This window comes from Rhopilema esculentum, chromosome 15 (assembly GCF_057945365.1).
Source record: "Rhopilema esculentum isolate cy_ngs chromosome 15, ASM5794536v1, whole genome shotgun sequence".
In the NCBI taxonomy this organism is placed as follows: Eukaryota; Metazoa; Cnidaria; class Scyphozoa; order Rhizostomeae; family Rhizostomatidae; genus Rhopilema; species Rhopilema esculentum.
The window spans coordinates 6,647,485-6,669,180 of NC_142829.1; the positions used below are offsets into that span (position 1 = coordinate 6,647,485).

General features: G+C 34.9%; 1 protein-coding gene across 1 annotated transcript; it reads right to left on the minus strand.

The window, feature by feature from the left end:
- Positions 1-1,569: 1,569 nt before the first annotated feature.
- On the minus strand, positions 1,570-21,156 carry LOC135685478 (cell division cycle 5-related protein). The gene is made up of 20 exons (XM_065201440.2): positions 21,007-21,156; positions 17,671-17,805; positions 17,160-17,290; positions 16,306-16,427; positions 15,261-15,408; positions 14,968-15,047; positions 13,713-13,816; positions 13,007-13,086; positions 12,432-12,513; positions 11,764-11,925; positions 10,214-10,385; positions 8,771-8,913; positions 8,208-8,285; positions 7,506-7,602; positions 6,663-6,784; positions 5,730-6,029; positions 4,781-4,870; positions 3,963-4,046; positions 3,454-3,582; positions 1,570-2,663 (listed from the first exon to the last, which is right to left on the minus strand). The coding sequence occupies exons 1-20, from the start codon at positions 21,049-21,051 to the stop codon at positions 2,538-2,540; spliced, it is 2,430 nt and encodes an 809-aa protein (XP_065057512.2). The 5' UTR covers positions 21,052-21,156; the 3' UTR covers positions 1,570-2,537.
- Between the last annotated feature and the right edge of the window lie 540 nt (positions 21,157-21,696).

Genomic DNA, 21,696 nt, shown 5'->3' on the forward strand with positions numbered 1-21,696 from the left:
AAAATTATTTCGTGTTTCTTGGTACAAAAACTCCTATCTTGAATGAAAACCAAAATTAACCTATATGGAAAAGTTTTAACAGAAAGATTTTTTCCTCTCCTTTAAAACGGTTCAAAAATCTTTTTTTGACTGACATACAGTATATACCAGGGTTGCCAGACTGGACTTTTTCGGGCCAAATTTTCCAATTTTGGCCTTTTTAAGAGTTAAATTGCCTGGAAATTTGTTTTTGGTCTACTACTTAAATCTAGCCTTTCTTGGCCTTTTTAAACATTATGAGGTCATTCCTTTGTTTGATATAAACTTTAATAATCTAAGTAACAAACAAGTTATGAATTGAAAGCTCAATACTGCACGGTGTAAATTCAAATCCAGATATCATCAGTTAACCTAACAATTAGCAAAGAAATTTTTTTGAAGGAGAAAGTTTTTCAGTTTCTTGCTTGAGCTTGGAAATTATCTAAAAGGCTCATGCATGAAAATATATACTTCACTTTGCGCTGTGTATTCTTGAGGAATTTTTTAATTTGGCCTTTTTATTTGCCTTTTGGCCGGTGTTTGTCACCCGTTTTATTTGCCTTTTGTAAATTCCATCTGGCAACCCTGGTATATACCATATACTTTCCTGCTCCCTATTTTCTAATCCGTGACATAAACACGCAACAGAATCAATGAAATATTCAGGACCTCCGACAAAGATTATGATTGTGAAATTTTCCCTTGGACCACTCACTTTCCAACCTGCGTCGGAGTCCATGATATCTAACTACATAATAACCGAAGATAACAAATCCTTAAACATAACATATAGTCTTAATGTATCCATGCATTTAGCAAGTTGACTTTCAGGACAGTTGATCGGTATTTTTATTCGACGTAAGAAGGGTACGTTTGACGTAATACGGAATCAGATATGACACGAGTTGATCCCATCAAATATAGATTAGCACGCTATACGAGAGCAATAACAAACCACAAGTACCTCGCGGATATTTTCCAGTGAGCACTGCTATATTGCAAACCTTATTAAACTTGTCAATATGAAGGATAAATTGAAGAATGGATGGGTCATGCAGGAACAAGGCAGGAATTTTAACCCTAATAATTCTTTTTATCCTGTCTCCAGTCCAGATAATTTCTCAATTTTTCATGAATTATAAGTTTCATCTAAATAGCATCCTAAACAAAATACGTAAAATACAACCCTCAGAAAGTATGATATGCATTCGTCATTTCGTGTAGCTTTGTAAAGAATTGCACTGCTTATTAGAACTGATGGTTGCAGAGTTCATTTGTAGACTAAAACTTTCATATGTAGCACCGTACAGTATTTAAAGGGGAAAACACAGGAGGATGCATTTCGACAAAAGTGAAATGAGGGGTTCGTAGCATTTAAATAAATATTTCCAAATAGCAAAAAGTTCAAGTCTACCTCCCCAACAGAGGAGCTGACTGATCGGCAAATCTAAACGCTGTTTTTGTTTGGTATACTGTTGTGTATTTTGATTCACCCAGAAAGCATGCGAAATCACAAACAAACAAAACAAGTAAAGCAAATGATAGGCTGTGCCTGGGTTGCAAACTCTGTAGACCATCCACTATTCACAAAGGTGCTTAGTATGTTTACAGTAAAATACGAAAGATTATTATCAAAGATATCACATAATACATCTAATTCCAAACTATGATGCGCTTACATTTAGCTGCTAATTCCAGGCACAGGCCATTCGAAAGCTCGTACTCCCACCTGAAACTTCTTTAGGGGACGAAACCTCCCCAGCCCTATCTGACAGCTTTCTGACGCACGACAGCATGCAGGGAAAGACAACAAGGGTAGCATATTTTCTTCAATTCAATGAAAGCGAATCAAAACAGATACTTATAGTATCTTGTACCTACGTCATAAGATTATGTAGTTTTTTTGCAATGTAAATGTGTATCGCCACACTAGGAGCTAGATAACTGGCCTTAGCAAAAAGCTGGATTACATTGCTCTTACTATTTTCCGCCAGAGTGGCGTCTCTGACAGAAATTTTGAATTTTGTTGGTCAGTTAGGAGTGACATGAGGTGACTGATTTTTCTTAATGAAATTCAGATAAATTGAAATAACGTCACTGAATGGTAAATAAGGGACTTTTTTGGTCGTTGTAAATGAAAGCACCCTAGCCTCTAGGGCCTACAACTGCAAATGAAATTGAGTCATAACGACATCACAATCTACAGTGCTACTATGTTGGTATTCAAATGACTGCTTCAACCCACTTTAACTTAAAACGTTTATTATCGAAAATTTGATTCCACAAAAAATACAGATCGATAGAAAAAAAGGACAAATCTTGAATTGAAGTTTCTCCAAACTTTCGACTCAGCTATCTCTCTACATAGCTGCTGAAAGCGGTCTCGTAGATTCAATGTCATATAATTTTCTAATTCAGACAAAGTAATATAATCTTCCGCATAGGTTGAGACTTCAAAGATATCTAGGCGGTTAGTTAAGCTACAAAACTACAAGCTTTCTTGAAACGCGTTAAAACATTCAATTACGTCCATGTGGTAAGCGAAGTTCTTCAAGCAACCTCTCCTTCTCGAAGCTCAAATCAGCAAATTTTGCTTGCAATGCTTTCTCACGCTCAGTCTGTCGCTCAACGTCTTCTTTGATTGCCTAAAAATGAAGAATTTCGGAAGCAATATAAAAGGCAAACTTAGACGAAAACAAAGTCTTACATTTATAACGGATTAATAATAAAGGTATCAAGCAATAAAGAGCCTGATTCATAAAAGAAAGAACATGAACCTGAGAAATTCTCTAGATGTCATACCAGAGCTCAAAGGATTAAATATGAACAATTAGATATGAAATATATGAAGAGGAAGATTAGATGTGGAAAAAGTAATGATAAACAAGGGCCAGATGTATGAAAATGGACGATATGAGGGGATTAAGAATATGAGTTTTGTTCAGGCGTGGCTCTTTAATCATCATGTGATAGACGCAATACAAGTACCCTCTTCTTTCATAAGGAGCTTGTTAATTGCTCTTAAAACGCCGATGCAAGTGACTGCTTCGGGGTAGTATTAAATTATGTCAAGGAATACATACCAAACCTCTGAAAAATGACTACAAGAAGACGTTTAGGTTTACAGATGGTAAACATTTGCAAACACAATGTGAGATTCTTAACTTACTCTAAGGTTTGGGGGTAAATTTGGATTTTTTGCTTAATTTAAAGGTTGGCAATGCAATTTATATTATAAACATGAAAAGCCGCATCAAATAATCCTTCTATCTAAAAAAATCTGGGCAAAAAAATGTACGAAGAAAGTTATAAGAAATCTCAGGGGAAAATCTATTAAGGAGAAACGAATCTGACAGAAAAAAATTCAAAGAAAAGTTGAGGGCAAATAGATATTTGGGCCCATGAAACAGAACTCTGAGTAAATGAGAAACAAACCTCAATTCTTCGTGGTATTGAATTTGTTTCTTGACCTTTGAGCATATTGAAAGTTTCTGCTTCCACGTGCGTTTGCTGTACCTGTTCTGAGATGTCACTCAGTTTTTTGGTTAGGCCAACTGCTCGAGTCTAGAAAGAGACAATATTCATCTCAATTAAACTCAATTAAAATATCTGGGGACCAACTGTAGATAACTCTGATTTGTTCATTAAAAAGCGATGCTTTAAACTGAGATGTTTTAAATTGAATATTTTTGTTCGACGCTACGTTGTTTATCATCGTTGATTCATCTGGGTTGCTATACAAAGTTTCGTAAAACATTCGTAAACTTTCGTAGACTGTCGTAGACTTTCGTAAACTTTCGTAGACTTTCGTAGACTTTCGTAAAGTTTCGTACTTTTGGTCAGGAAAAGAATATAATGAAGATACTATATATGGAAAAGTTCCCGCCTTTGCAGTCTTACTAGTTTTCAGAAATAACCTTATTTTTTCTGAGAACATATCATACCTGGTATCCACCAAGGAGAACTTTTAGCTTCTTTTCAATTTTTGCTGCCTTTTTCGCATCTTCCGTCATATGCCCACGGAATATCTAAAACATTGAAATAAAAGTTAAAACTCGAGTCTTATTAACAATAAGATTCATCATTCTTTATTAAACCTCGTGCATAAAGTTATCATTTTAAAACTTCGTGAAGCTTTTATGAAACATTCATAGCGCTGAATGTTTTTCCAAATAGTTATTCATATAATAGGAAGCAAAGAAGTTCCAAAATTACACGCGAGAATTCAAAGAAGGGTTTAGACTTTCTTAAGCCAAAAATCCAAAATTATAAAACCATTCTTAGAAAAAAAGCGTCTCAGAAAAACAATTCTTTCTCAAAAATAATTCAGTGGTCTTCTTCCGGCCAAATTTTCTGTATAGGTAACACTGATATTATTAATAAAAATGCATTTATAGAGCACTGCAATCTTTAAACATACACTTTTATTTTCATAAGAAAGTAAGCTCGGGACTAGGTGATCAGTTATAAGGTTTCTCAATGTTTTAGTCATCTTTGGGCTCGGTTTCTTCTAGACAAGTTTCTTATAAAAAGAATGAGCGTATATTCACAATTAAAGACAGTAAAGCTAAGATGGCGTTCAGCTTCCAAGAAAATTATGAAACATATACATTATTAATCTTGTTTTGGGGGTTTCAAAATTCTGAGATCTTTTAATTACCACAGGCAATTTGTTCCAGAGCGTAGGGGCTGATGTATATAACACTCTTTCAAACAGTCCTTTTCTCCCTAAACGAAGGCTTTAAAAAACTACATAACTTACATCAAGTCGTTTTTCCACGGATTCCAGCCTTTCTTTTCTGCTTGCTAAAGCAGCTCTTGTATATCTTTGTTGCGATGGCAACAAAAGTAGCTAAAACAGAAACACCAAAAAAGTTACAAAAATAACTCAGCTTAAGGCAGCGGACCCCCTTGAAATAATTGTGTCAGCAGTTTGTTTCTGGAAACATTTGAAAACTTGTTTACTTGTAACTTTTAAAAGAACAAGGCATAGTTGAAAACAGTAAATGGAGAAATAAACACTAAATAACGATAGAACTAAATAGGTGACATAAAGCATCTCCTGCTATACTTGCTCTGATTTCTATATTACAATATACTACCTCTGATTTGGTAAAAGTGCCTCTTAAAAAACTGGTAGATTAAATGCTGATCAATAAAAGCATTAGGCTTTATAGTCACAATTAAAGCATGATCCCTAAGAAAAGCAGCTATTCAGGATTTTGAACCCCTTTTTTCATATTCAATATAAAATTTTACAATTACAAGCTACTCACTATACTATGTATAATCTATTTGACTACACTACAAGGACGATACCACGGCGTGCTTGATACCATGGCAACTCCGCAGCCATAAACATGAATAACACGTAACAAAACAAAATTAAAAACACAGCTACATAAATGATTTTTTCTAATAAATACTTAGGTTTGTTTCATTTTGCATGCTGAGCTACCCTAGGGCAATCAGGTCTTTTCAGAACCTATTTTTAAGTAATTTAGGCCATTTTGTAATCTAGAAGTAGCTGATAGGGTGTTGTTTTTGAATATCTAGATAATAAGATAAAATTATTTAATATGATGACTCAAAAGTATTCTTGATAAATAAGTGCGGTATGAAAATAATTCCAAAAAATACTCTTATTGCATTCCTTATGCAGTCAATTACGCTTTTTAGATAAAATAATGCAAAGATCCAATGGGTTATACCTGTCCATAGCATTCTTCCCACACTTTTGTATAAACATCCAGGCTGATATCACCATGACTCATGATCTTTTTCACTGCTTCAATTTCCTCTTGCAAAAGATTCTTTGCATTCCCGATTTCTTCATCCGTAAACTTTTCCAATGGGTCAGATTTCAAAGCATTACGGTTCATGTTAATGATGCTCTGTGCTTGCCCCCTGGTTTTCTTTGAATTCAGAAGGCTTTGCTGGATACTGTTGGGGTGCACAACGACATCATTTCGCACCATTTTTAGCATCTCTTCTTTTATCATCTCTTCAGCCTAACGATAACAGTAAACGTATTAAGACCACAACATATACATATATATGAATTATGTTATAAAACAATTAATGAAAATTTCTGTTTACCGGTCTGTCATAAAGTGCTCCGTACCGTATAGGCAGAGCTGTACACGCTTTTGGTGTATAGACCAGGACAATTTTAAGCTCCTACTCCAAGTTTAACACTTAATGCGATCATCAGGCAACTGTCGAGATAACTAGAATATATTCCTGGCATAGTAACATCGAGTAGGAAACATTTATTGTAAAACCAATCCATAAATTAAATGCTGTTGACTGTGAAAGAAATAAAAAGTAATTTCATATGATGTGGAGAATTGATATTTGTAGTGAGAACACACATGTACTTTGGAGGCTTTAACTATATCACTTTGCTATTATCCGCCCCTTCTCTTTTTTCTTTTAGGGAGGTATCTCACGCTTGGCTCACTTCCCGGGGGGGGGGGGGCAGCTACGTTGTTAGGTACAAGTATCAAAAGCATGGAATAGTTGTGACTGTATTCCAGATTTTTTTTATAGAATTCTCTGCATATAGGAGCTACATCTACTGGGAATAATAACGAAAGAAGAAGAAGTAAGAAGAAGGTAGAGTCATCTTAAAGTTTACATACTATTTGGTAGGCGTTCAAATCTGGATACATATCCTCAGGACGAAGAACTGTGGTGTTGACATCGGACGGTCTTGGTAGATCTCTCTGGACTGCCTGCGATTGTCGCTTGAACTCTGCTATTTCTAAAGAAGAAAAGACATAAAGATTACAGCAAAATTGCCAGTCTAATTTATAATCGCAAGTTTGCGTTACAGACAATGTTAGATACTTTATATTATGGATTCAGCTGCTAGAAGCACAGGTAACTATTGAGTGGTCTAAAGGGGTGATTATGTGGTAAGGAAGAAGGATATTCCTAGTCTTAGAGGGTAACATTTTGGTACACCCATAGAATGTTCTATCATCGTGTCAAACGCCAAAATTGATCATCTTGCGATTTTATTTAAAAATTATCATCTTATAGTCTTCAACGGGGGTTGGGGCTCATTCTCAAGTATACTACCCACTCGAGAACTCTATTTTAGTAAAATTAATCTCATTAAAAATTTGTAAGTAGATATGATATGCATTCAAGATTTTATTATTTTGCAATACATCTTTGTACGTTGACCTTGATAACGGGCTATGCTCGGCTATTTCTCGAGTATTTCAACTACTCGAGAGTTCTTTCTTAGTCAATTTGCTCTCGTTACAAATTTGTAATTAGATATGTCATGCATTTTTATTATTTTGTATTCCATCTTTGTACGTTGACCTTGATAACGGGCTATGCTCGGTCGGAGCAGGGGGGGGGGGCTAATTTTCGAGTATTTCAACTACTCGAGAGTTCTTTCTTAGTCAATTTGCTCTCGTTACAAATTTGAACTGAATTGATAACAAAGGATATTGAATGGGAAATGACACCTTGCTCTCGTCTGACTGCATCATTTCTCGCATCAATATCTGCTGCATCCTCCACGAAGTTATTCTCTACAGTTGGTTCTTCGTCTTTATTCGCATCCTGAAACCAATGGTCAACATATCAACGAAAATAAAAAATATTAGATCTCTTGTTATGTTCTTTAAAGCAGCAAGGAAAGATTTTTTATTTGTAATTTCAAAACACAAGGAGCTCTCAACTCACGGTATACCTAAAAAAATACAACTTCTTCTTGTGGCCAACAGTTTTCTTTTAAGTTGCGTCATAAATATTCTTGGTATTGTGACTTTATACAACCTTATAAACCACGTTCTGGGTACATCGTAAGCACACGTAGTTAATGCAGCGAAAGATCATTCAGGACACGAAATTGCCTAAGTACGTACGTCAGGAGAGATCACAACAGAATCGAAGACACTGATATTGCTTCTTGCTGAGATTTAATCTAACTAAACAAAGATCTTAAAACTTCACAGCATTCTGCTATAGTTTCAGTTCAAATCATTCTCATAGAAAACAATTGCAGTATGTTAAGAAAATCATGTCTCACATTGAGCATATTGATGCATTAATATGTCCGCTCAAAACACCTGGATCTTCAAAGAAACTATTGCGTCATATTACAAAAATGTCTCACGTTTGGTATATTGGTATGTAAATATGGTATCGATAACTTTGTTACTTACATCAAGAAGGACAATTTCGTATTCAGATGCTTTTGGGAGGCTTGCAAAGCCGGCTCTCAGGTTTGCTCGCTGTTCCTCCTAAAAAATGTATGCAGGAATATAATGGAATAAAATGACAAAATGCATAAAAAACAGATACGAAATATCAGCGGTGTGAAAATATTGGAGAAGGTTCAAAGGGAACGCGAGAAATTGGAGAAATAAGGCTTCATGCTGTTTTGGTTTGGGGATATCGGTTGTAATGTAGTATATATCGTAAACTGGTCAGTAACGTGTACAAAAGTATAACGTGTATAGCGTTTATCAAAAATAGGTCCTCAGCAAAAACTACTTTTGAAAAGTTTTTAGAAAAAATACACCCCTTGGATTACAATGCTGGAATATGTTTGCTTTTTTCAAAGCAATTTTCAAATGCTGAAATAGATCTATGTGCGTTTGAAGTTTATACTGCATCCAGTGTTTTAATAAGTAAGATACCATCCTGCATCATATTGAATCCGATTCCAATTAGTGCAAATGTAACTTGCTAGCACGCAGATTAAAGAGTGAATTAAACTACCAACCTGCTGTTGCTTTGAAGCAAAATCTGATTCTGCATCGTTCTCAAATGCATCTTCCCTGTTTATGTTGAGCTTGTCTCTTACTGATCTACCAGGGGTTGCCCCGGTGACAGACCCAGGAGTGGCGATTCCCCTTGGGGTAAAGCCTAAAAAACAATGATTTATCATAGTACCAAGTGCAGAGCAACCTGTACATAAAACTTGACGGTCAATACAAGGTAATAATAACCAAACACTTGGTCCCAGATATTGCTGTTGAAGAGTGACAGTCCTGAGTAATTGAACTTTAATGTTACTGGCAAAAAAGAACTGAGTTCCTGGTAAGTAACTGACTCATTTTGCTTGAATACTTAGGTCTAAGAGGGCTTAAAAGGCTAAAATTTTCTTCTTTGAGAAACCAGTTGCGACTAACTTTTTTACACACATTTTTTTATAGGAATACCTAATCTTTGCCTTAAACATTATATACTTATAAAAAGTGTGTATGAGCAGTATCAAGTAATCGGTACTGAAATATCCCTTCTAATACGGCTATCGATTCTTCAGCATATCTAGTTTCTTAGTTCTAAGCCCACATAATCTCGTAATAACAACCGTGTTCTGAAAACAGTTAGCAGGGTTCTGAAATGTGACTTAGGTCCGTTGGAAATGGAGGGGCAAGGGGTGACTACAGCCCCTAATGACTGTCAAACTTTGTTTTATCAACCGTTAAAACAGAGTTCTGAAAGGAAACCTACTATATAAGTGCAGTTCCGACGACCCTGGCACTACTTAGGTTGTTTTTTCACAGTACTGAGTTCTGACTAATCCCCGAGAACTGAGCTCTAAAAACCAGGCCCTGAGTATTGATAAATGAACTCCGGGTACTTAATACTAGGCTATTATCACTGAAATCTAGGATTCAAGCACTGAATATTACATTTTTACAAAACCGTAACTTTCATACGACCGAAAAGGATAAGTTGCTACCTCAGAAAACTAAGTTTGAGCTCTGCAAAACTCCTCAGAGTACTGAAAACCAAGTTTGGAGCACAGAAAAATAACCTTTGAGTAAACCAAGCTCTGAGTGCTGAAAGCAAAGTTGCTACTACTGGAAACTTCGCTGATACCACTAAAAACTACGTTGTTCCCATGAAATCAAAGTTTTGAGCACTAAAATGAGCTGTGACTTCTTAAAAAATACTCTCTAACTGAACCCTGTCTTCTTCTTATTGCGCTTTTTCCCTAGACTTGTGTTTTGACTAATTTTTTCAAAGCAAAAAGTACTGAGTAGCAAATACTGATAAAATATGAGACAATATTGAGTTTCAGGCAGTGATTTGCGAGTCCGAAGTTGGAGTTCAAAGACTAAGGGTTTCTCAGATCTGAATAATTTGTCTGAATTGTCAGTTCTTATTACTTTACTGTTTCTGTTATTATGTTGTAGGCCTAATCGGTAATTCTTACCTTGACTTTCATTCCCCGGTGTTCTAAAAGGCGTTGCAATGAGATTATTCGGAGTTTGCTGTATTTGATGTTGTGGCGTTGCTCCTTTGAAATCACTTTGGGTCAAGGGAGTGTTCACCCCTCCTGCTAAAGGTGTATCGACTTGATGCAAAGCCAAAATGTTTTGTGCCTCCTACGAGAAACAACAGATCTTATGCTTATTTCTTGCGTGTTTGTACACTGTATTGCTATTACACAGCGAAGCTTATCGAAATGGTCTACAGAAGATTAAAAATTGATACAAAACAAACGGACGCGTTTTGACGTTACTCTGGAAAATGTTTTGACAGCTCGATACCTTTTAATAGATGGAAATTCGCAATTTTAATGCGATTCATGTCAGCTAAAACAAAAACAGAAACAAAATATTCATTTGAAAACTTGAGCAGCTCAGAACTGAGTGTCCTCTTCTTTAGAACAAATGATGAGCCGAAAGTTGGTAACTGTCCGTTTGCAAACAGTTTTTACATCACGATCAATTAATTTCTAGAAGTTTATCTATTATGTCGTTTCCCAGAATTGTTTCAGTAACTGAGGTTAAGCTAAACAGAACATAGGCAAACAAGCTACTGGAACTCAACAAGAGTGCTGTCATGTGCTCGCGGCGACCTTAACTGTCATGTGCTCGCGTTTTCCAATCAGCTTGTTTAGATCAATAACTGGGTATATATAATTTCTATCTTATTGATAATTATTATAGCGTGTTATACTTTGAAGAGATTCTAACGAATAGCTTACGTGTGTTTCAAAGTGTGTTTTCTTTGCAAAGCCATGTTTCATATCGGTTAAAGACAACACTAAACCAAGCCCCAAACATCCTGAGATGCTTAAACAATTACGTATGCAAAGCCCTGGGAAAATAATATTCCTGTGTTTTTATGTAGCTTCAACTTGTTCACACCTTTAGTTTGTTAGCTTCATAAATTGCCTTAACATTTTAATCTTCACATCGTATTTTGTATGACTCAGTGAACTGGCATTTTTGCATATTTGTTGGATAGTACTTTTAAAAAACCTTCGGAAGATATCTAGGAGGTGCTATGGTAAAAAACTCAGCTATGAAATATCACAAAAGTCTTAAAAATAACATCTAACTCTATCATTCTAAATTGATATTTATATATAAATATAAAGTTCTTTAAATTCCTTTGGTTTTGGGGCAATCTTTAATCAAACAAAATTGAGAGAGTGACCCTGCAACAAAACCTCAAAAATCATAATATATCGGGTTGGATATCAAATGACCCTGAGTGAGGCAAAACAGATCTTTTATCGCGGGTTTTTTGGTAGATAAATGACTTTAAATCAGCATTTACCATGAGTTTTCTATGTCTTGGTTGAACAATTCTGTAGCCATGGTCGGCATAGTAAGATGATTAAATTAGAATGAATAATGCTGAGATATCATACCAGACAACGAGTAGATACCAAGAACATATTCATCTCGATATGTGGATAAAGGCGAAGTAAATCGAGGAGAGGAACCCAAAAACGATCAAAAGCCAACATACCTGGAGTACTGTATCCTGTTGCGCAGGGGTTCGTGGCGTTCGCAGCGGAAGGTTAGACCCAGGTGTGATTGAATAATCAGCAAGCAAAGCTTTGGAAGCACCTTCATCCTCTCCTTCAACAATTGCCTTTGCAGCTTCACTTGCCAACCCTAGTTTCACGACCTTAGATTAAAATTAAAACAAAATTATATTACATTTGCGATATATATAGTGGGCAGAAAGAAAAATACTATTACTTATTTCTTTTAAACTTATGTAGGGTAAATTTGTTTCAATACATGAATACATCAGTACTAGCCATATAGAACAAGAGGGTTCTAAGCTGCTACTCCGAGCTTCATGCTTACACGATCATCAAGTAATTGTTTATCAGTCAACAGGCGCCTGATAATCGCATTAAAAGTGAAACACTGAGCTGCAACTTAAAACCGTTCTGTTCTATCTATCAAAGTGAAATGAAGAAAATAAATATGTTATCTGGCTCGCAGATACATTTCAGCTGACAACAGCTTTTGGTACCAATCAAATACCACGCCTTTATTGGCTGAACTAAGGAACACATTCTAAATCAACACTTCGCCTTTTTTTAAAAACACAATCAAAATTATTGAATGAAAATAATTGCTTTTGAGGACAGATCTTGGAAAAAGCTTTGTACAATCACAAACCTCTTCAAGTTCGGCCTCAGAAATCTGTGGTGCAGGTAATACAAGCTTGCTTCTCTTTTTAACCGGTTCAGAATTTAGCATCCTAAAATATGAATGATAATATTAACACAATGAAAAAGACGGGCTGCAAATAAAACTAGATGCGAAACGCATTTAGACACGTGACTGGGATGACAAATGAATTATTCTATTAGTGTCAGAGAATTCTTCTTAATTTTTGACGGACAGTCTTTGCATCGTATGGTGCAGAAAGCTAGGTTATGGTCAAGGTAAACGAATTTTTCTTATTAAAAAACAACCGGTTCAGTTGGAATTCATAATTCAAAAAGCTTATGCATACGTATACCACAGTTATAGATAGAAAAAACATCCTGCTTAAACTTCCTGCCAAAAATTCCCATTCTTAAAGTTGCATATAAGTAAGCCACACGAATCCTGAGATAAATAGACTTAATTTATTCTACAAACGTAGTTTCGAAGCTTAAATGAGATCCGAATAAAGAAGGTAGCGAAGCTTGCTTTTCAGCGATATGAGTAGGATTGTCAAATTAAGTAGAGGATTAAAAATTACACACTTGTTTATCTGCATAACTGCTCCAGGAAGATCATTCTCCTTTCTTCTTCTCTGGCGCTGTCTGTCTTTTCTTCTCTCCGCCTAAAATAATAAAATACTTAAGTACAAACATTCCCTGGTCGGCGCGGAAAGGTAATGCTGGACTTAAAAACTTCAAAGTTTTAAATTTGGGTCCTAGTTGTAATTTTACTGATAGTCAAAGTCCTCTTCAGGTGAGTAAATGAAAAAAAGCAGATACTCCATTGGCGGGGTCAAAAAATGTCTTTGGAAATTTAATCGGTGTGTGCTTTTTCTATCTACTTACAACATGTGGGGTGAGCGTGTTTTGAGAGTGCATGGTTTCGATAATGTCATGTTTTCGTAGACGTTATATCTGAACAATGGTTAAAGTAGAATCTAATATATAAAATACTAACAGTTCTATCCATTTAAATGTAAAACACCAATATACTTAAGGTAAGAAACTTAAGTAGATATCTAGAGTAATAGAGTCAAGTATTACAGACAGGCCGCTAATAATTACTCTCTGTTGATTACAAACACGAAAATCGAACTGTAAAAAAAAGAACAACTACAAAATACCAAAATACCAAAAATAGAATGAAATGAAACATCTTAAAGCAATAGTATTCTACAAACTGGTATTGTGATAAGGTATTAAGAATTGCCAGATTAAGAACTGTTCAGTATTGTGAACTTTTAGTTACCTCTTCGACATCATCACGTCTTTTCTCGTCCATTTGATCTTGTCGAAGTCTTTTAAAATTGGGATCTAATGCCTTCACTACCTCCTCTGATGTGTCGTAAAAGCCTACAGACAGAAAAGATTGAAACTAAGGACAATGTAAGTTTTTAACCCAAATCCTAATTTTGCACTGCTCTGTCTAAACTAAAAGAAAAATCCTCTGTCGACCAGCAAGCATTGCGTACAATGAATATATGAAAATACATTCTAACAACTGGCAAAAAAATTTAATATGACTATCTTAAAACTTTTTTTTTGCTTGTAGATATTTTGCATCACCAAAAAGATATGTACCATTTGCGGTTTCTGTAAAGCTAACAAAATAGGTTGATAAGGCTGATACTAGCTCAGAAATAATGGTGCACGATTCTTGACCTTAGGCTCTACGGTTCAAGCTACAGCCCAAACTTAACGTTCATTTTGATTGACAAGCGATAATCTGCTCCCTGCAAAATTCAGAAATAGGTCCAGGGGGGGAGGTCTAGGTGGGTACTCCTCGTTAAACTAGCTTCCAAGTATTCCAAAGGCTAGTAGAAATAGCATGCATTTACGAAGGCAGCACTAGCTGGATTTAAACAATCGGGTTTCTTTTCAATATGTTGCTTAATAACTCTCCTATCACAACTGAACAACTTGACTTACTATCTAAGAAAAGGCTCATGCGGCGTTGGGTGTGGTCAACAGGCAACACCCCTGTGGGAGACCAGGGGGTAAACCCCGAAAGCTGCTGTTATTAACGCCAGTTGATTGTTAAAATCGTGTTTTTATACAGGAATTTATACCATTTCAAAAAAAACACCTGAAACACAATCCTAAATGACGTTTATACTAATGAAAATATGATCATTTTTTCACAGTCACCGTGCTACGTATTTTATGAAAAATATGAAATTTATATATATTCGTTTAATACCTATAGCCAAGGCTGACGGCAGAAGAGGAGTACTCATAGGGATGTGGAAGTACTAGAATTACTTTAGGGTAAAAACTAGGGCGGGCTCATTGAACTCCAATGGGTAGAGCAATGATGCGACAAAGTGCATTATAATTAATCATAAAAGCAGCTGTTTCTTTTTCAAAAAAGATGGTTTGAAACTATTTTTAACCAAATTTTACAGGGCATGAGGCGCCTTGACGCTAGGCCACTGATTTATAGTTCCAAAAACCAGTAAGTATTTACATGTCTAGGCCCTTGACAAAATTGACAAATCTTTTACCTTGAGCAGGTTTCTTTTCAAAAGGGATTTCAGCATTATAGTCAACGCCACGTTTCTTCTTCTTCTTGAACCTTTCAATCCTTTCAAAAGTAAGCAAATATAAATCAGGAAATATTTCCTAACCAATATCTTGAGACATCCAATTCATGCACAGTGATTTCAAATATGTAGTTGGCTCATGCTAACTTTGGGGTCAGCAATTCTAAAGAAATAAAACGACAATTCTGGTCTTTTATTTCTTTTGATTCAATAGAAATGTGCTTTTGCTAAATAAAAAACAAATAGATACTTACTCTATGCCAGCAGCTCTCAGTTCTCTTCTCTTCTGTAAAGCTGCCAGTCTCCTGGCTTCCTCAAGCTGCTTCTCTCGAGCCTTTCTTTTTGCCTTCTTACCTTGGGTATTTGCGAGCCTTGCTCTTGCCTCAGAGAGCATTTCGAGTTCTATAAAAAACACAGAGCACAATCAAAAATACAACCGAAAAAAAAGAAAGTCTATAAACAGATTTGGATGGAGGAAACTGTTTCATGGTCATTGCTTGTGAGCTTTCATTATTTCAGTGAATAGGTGTACTTTACAATCAGGGTCTTCTTTATTAGGCCATGGGTTTTTTCAGGTCGTTCTAATGTCTTTATATTGTTTATCTATTATCTGAAATTTTCAAAAATTATTTAGTATAATAATTTTTTGCTGGATTTTTTCAGGAAACCAATTTCAATATAAAGAGAAAAAGAAAGACATAAACAGAGACAAAAAGATTATCTGAAGAGCATCCCAGGTATTACCTGGATGAGAGTAGAAAAATCAATGGAGGATTTTGTGGAGGCTATCTGCTTACAGTGGCCTGGACAGCTTATGATAATGATGATTTTGATAGGATAAATATTTTGATAAAGTAAAAATAGCAGTTCTTTCAAAATTAACTGCATTGATATATTCAGATTTAGTTAGGAAATATTAATTACGTGTTCCATACATACATAAATTTTATTATTAAACTTAGGAAGTATAAATTTATATGATATAAGCACTATTTGATGACATACTTTAATGATGACCTATAGATGGTTTTGTTCACTTCAATAGATCAATAATAATTCAAAGTTAGGTAGGTGGGAATCCCTAGGTTATGATATAAGAATTTTAACATCTCAACTAGCTTTTTTAGCATTGATTCATAATGACATACAGCTAGATTACAAAAAACTGAACCCACTTTGAATAGTCAATGTCCATGTTTTCAAAAATGAGTATCAGCATATTATAAAGCAATCTGTCTTATTCTGTCAGTAATGCGAGAATTTTCTAGGGCAGAAATAAACTGAAATGTAGCTACATACCATCTTCATCCATATCAATTGGATCTGGTCTTGCAGGTTTAGTTTCAGGATTTGGGTCAATCTCCCCTGGTTGTAGTTTCCTTGGATCTGCTTCATCACCTTCTTTCTGTTGAGCTTGATCACTACAATCAAAATTTATTTTTGATGTTACATCAACAATTTCTTTATTAACCTGAGCCTGCAGTCTTCTAAACAGAACCTTCATCAATCAATTAGATTGTATCTTTTCCGTAAGAGATTCTTAAACATTCATGACAGTGTACTCCAAATTTGCATCAAAGTATGAAAAACACCAAACATGGTTTTGTGCTCTTCATTCAATAATGCAAAGAGTCTAAAAACCATAAATGGAGCAAGACAAAGTCCATAAATATGCAGTTTCTGAAAATCAAAAGCTAATTTTTTCTCATGTTTCTTTGTGAAGTTCTGTTCTAACTTAAGTTTCAGTCTAATCGATGGAAGATATTGGTTCAAGTGTGAAGATTTCCACTGTAAATGAATTTTAGATAAACTGTTATATGTGCGAAGCAAGTGTCACATGTGCAGATTTTTTATGGTTTTCCTAGTGCATTGAGTTGAAAGGGGTAAGATGGAGCTGGCCTTCTCAAGAAGGAGTTTTCCACAAAGGTAGTTGATTGCCTACATTATCCAGATTGCAAAGGGTAGTGATCTTCCAAATTAAATTAAATGGAAAGCATTACAAGATCATTTATTTCGACTCCAGTTTAAAATTTGGCAAATTTTAATTGCTAAATAGAAGAATCAAATGATGAATATAAGAAACCACTGAGTGATGATCAAAAATGCAAAAGACAAATAAATAAAAAATTGAAAGAATATGCCAGAAAACTTACAGCAGGTATTCGTATCTTTCCAAGCACTGGGCAGCGGTTCTACCAACCAATGGTGCAATTGTTCTCCATTGTGTTGGCATCAGCTTTGCAAGATGAAGGAGTTTTTCATCTTCTTCTCTACTCCATTCAGTCTAGGTAGAAAAGGAAGATAGAAAAGGATTTAAGCGAAGTATATCATGGAGATAGGATCTAGAATGCACTTTCAGTTGTTATGAAATATGTACCAACACAGCTCTTCACATTTTAGGCATTTCTTCATATTCTTCCTGCAAATATATTTACTGAAACATAGGAAGAAGTTTGACACATGTTGTGAACTAAATACTCATATATTTTTATGCATCTTCAGTTGCTTTTCTATCAATGTTTCACTAATATTGTATTTTGTATCTTACGTACTTCAGAAGAAGCATCAAGTATCTTTGGGAGTTTTAGAACCTTTTTGTGATTAATTACATAAATAATTATAGATGATTGTAACAAATTTATTTTGACAAAACCGGATACAAACCTTTTTGATGCTAGGATCAAGCCATTCATACCACCTTGCTTTGCACTGCTTGGCAGATTTCTTGTGTAACAAGGATGCAATACGGCTCCATTGATTTTTGCCATATTTCATTACAGCTGCTTTGAGGATTTCATCCTAAAGAAAACAAGAAAATACTTAAAAAATTGTCTTGCTTAATTAATTCAAAAGAAAAATTTTCCATTTCCCAATTTCATCCCTTGATGTGCCAGAATCACAAATACAAAAGCTTCTCCAGAACATGGATTCATAGGCAGTTTTCAGCTGAGAAAAAAGGATATTCTAAAACTAAACACTAATTTAAATGTCACTGATAATATTCATCTTACACAAAGTATTGTCAAACTTTAAAGCAAGCAGTTTTGGAACACTTTATGAGAAATTAAATACTGTATTCTTAAACATTTGGCTGTGATTGATTTGGACCTAGAGGATGCATAAATAACTGAAATTATAAAACAGGACAACAGGAAAAGAAACTGACAGTGCATTAGACAAATCAACAGCACAGCAAATCAACACCATATTAAGTATCAGGATGACCAGCAATCTGGAAACTTTACCACTGTGAAGCATCAACAATGGTCTAAATTTCTGAACAAACTAGCCCTTCAATCCCTGAATGTTTGTTTCTATAGACTGTCACAATACTAAACTGTACTGATGTACTTCTCAACCCTCGTACCTCTAATGAGAACATAGAATTGATAAAAATATTTTACTTATCATTGAGTTGGGAATAAGTAGAAAGGAAAATCAGCCCTGCCCTGGTCTTTTGATATTTTGACAATGCTTGGTACCACTGCATAGGGGAACAATAAATTTTTGTTTTATATTGGTTTTTATTTGATAACAAGACAATCAGAACAACAGAGTAATGGCTGATGGTTCAAGGCCAAAATTTGCAGTTCAGCACAGAACTAATGCTGTTTAGTAAGTGTGAAGCTTTCATATATCCTTATAAACAAAATGCATTTTTTCAATCCAAGAATTGTAGTCTTTGTGGTTGAGCCTACACATTATTAGTTAATTCATATTCCCACACACAAAAATTGCAAGTTTTTTCTTTAAGTTTAATTAATGTATCCATCAACTTTGACTTTTTTATTAGTACATCTGTGAGGCCATGCTCTAGCAAAAAAGGTGCTCCATTAAGTGAGCTCCTAAGAACTCAAGGCGCATTATTTAGCACTGCTAGAAAATCCGCTATATTATAATATTCCTAGGAGGATCCTTTGGAGGAGTAAAAAAAGAAGTTCAATCGGGAGCCAAAAGACACCAGATTATGAATTAGAAGCATTAACCCTCAAAATATGTTAAGATTTTTCAAATATATGACTCTTGTTTTTATAAGCCCTCATTGCTTGAAAAACTCTTTCAGTGTCACTATTGGTTTGATCAATATTCATTTCTCTGCCAGGACAAGGAGATAATTGGGTTATTACATCATTACAAAAAAAAGTTTTTGACTTGTTGATCCATAAACATAGAGTGGTTTACACCAAATATGACACTGTTTTCATTTCATACCATAGTCATTAGTCTTTCCATGTAAACAGATAGACAATTTGATATGGTTAGTGGTGTAGTACTATGATAAGAATGAGGGGTTCTCAGGCAAAATGTTGCAAAAAACAAAAGCAAAAATAGATATTGGCTCCTTTTTTGCATTGACAATGGGGACTAGGGTTCCATAGCCCCACATCCAATGTCAAATATATTTTCATATATATGCGAATATATTGTTAATATCACATTAAGTTTTCCAAAGGCTGTGTTTTCATCTTAATGAAAAAATAAAGCATTTTGTATCCAAACATTTTGCATTTTAAAAAAAAATTACTTTGCTTTGTGGCATTATTGTTTTACATTATCGGTGGAGCTCTTTAGGGCACCTTTTCTCACAAGGCTTGCATCGGCTTAAAAGGCTATATTAAAACAATCTTTTGGTGGTACAAAACTTGTAAATGGCTTTGAAAAAAGCAAACATTTAGTAAACTAAAGCTTTTCGTCTGACACTCTTCAGAGTTTAAAACGTCAGAACATAGATCGAAAACTCTACGCTAAGAAATATATATACCTAGTTGTGGATCGAAATAGGCCAATCAGAAACACGAGCACATGACTGTAAAGGTTGACCAATCAGTGCCGCTTGCCTATTAGCTTTTTTCAAAGCCATTTACAAGGCTATATTAGTTAATGGCAAAGTAAATAATAATGTTTACTGCAAGCTTTCAGACAAAAATAAGTTAAAACTGTGTTTTAGTCTTTAAATTCTGTTATTGCTACTGTTGAATGCAAACTGTAAAATAATTCTATGGCCAATTTTCAAAACCAGCATTCATGCAGACATGTCCAGATCTAACATTAATTTGTTACCCAGAATTCCTTTGTTTTATTATAAGGAGATTAAATAGTTCTTAACAGTTCACAGTCATGATTTTTCCTTTATTGAAATTAGGAGGGTCATGAATGGCAAACTTCAATCCTCTACTAATTATAACACAAATTTTCAGTGACTATTCTTCCATTTTAAAAAGATTTAAAGGCTATTTATTTTTATTAAGAAAAAATGTGTCTTTCAGTAAATTTTATGTGTGTGCAAAAATGTCAAAGCTTTTAGTATGTTGTAACATTTCTGCTTTCTTAAAGCCATTTCCATAATCTACTTAACTTCAGAGTGTCAAGGCACAGTGCAGATTCTGCATTATAAGCCATGCTTTTTTAAGAAACTTTCTATCAAATAGCAGTATCCTGTGAAAAAACTTTAAAGTGCCAGCCCAGTGGAATCCACTATTTTACAAAAATCTGCATGTGCTTTGTCTTCTATTTGCTTGCTTCATGATAATTGGCTTGGTATGCATAGTTTCCTAAAATCTACCTTCGTATGCAACAACAAAACATTGCAATTATCTACCTAATAGGTAGTATCTACTTGTGTGCACCATTCAGTATCTGAATAATTTGAACACCAAAGACAAAGAATGATTTGCTGTGCACCAAACTGTGCACCCACAGATTTGCTTGTTATAAACCTTGTGGTGCACAACGCTTTCTATCCATACTGGACTTATTACGACTTATGTTACCTCCATCGAAGAGAAACAAAGCAATATTGCGATAAAAAGATGATTCATTGAACAGTTAGCTAAATAGCAAACCTGTACAAAGGAAACAAAACTACAAAAAAGTTTCAAGGTCTTGAAACAGCGAGGCCTAAAAGATCATGACCAGGATGATTTATCGTAAAAGGCAAATGCTACCCATGAAAATGAATGTATATGCCATAATAAATTGCCTAATCAATGTATTACAAACCTCTGTGTTTCGCCAAACACCTCCTTTTATGAGGATTCTCGGCATTTTTCACGGATTTTTATCTCACTTGTTACAACACGAACGAACAAGATGGTTCTCTTCTCCTTGCTCCAATATTCACTGATCCACCTTAACGCCTCCACAGAAGCACCTCCCCGTTTCAAACCTGGTACTTTGTAAGTGGCTTTATTCCAACATGATCCTAAAATAATGGATTTAGAAGTAAAGAAAATTGCATGCCAACAGTATGAATGTTTCCAGATTCAAACAATTTTATTTTACAAAAGAAACGTTGAAAAATTCTAGTACACAAGTTTCTTAGACTTTCAACGCATCTTAATACATTATTAGCTGCTGCAAAAAAAGAGAGAAATAAGAGGTAAGACCTGTTAAAAATCTCAAACAGAATTTAAATGGTTCTCCGTGTTGGCTATTTCACTTCTTAGTAGCTTATATAAAGCAATGCAAAAATAAATGCATCATTATCAACTGAATACATGTTTTAAACCGTTATGTCACATGACTAAGAACGTCCTAGAATCTGGGTGTTACCTTTTTACAATTTGTACAACCACTGCAGCCCTCGAGCTAGCGTAGCACACGACCTTTCTTCTGGTTGTTTGCTCTAATGATATTATGTATAAACATGCACCAACAAGCATATTCTAAATGAACTGATGTAAAATAACC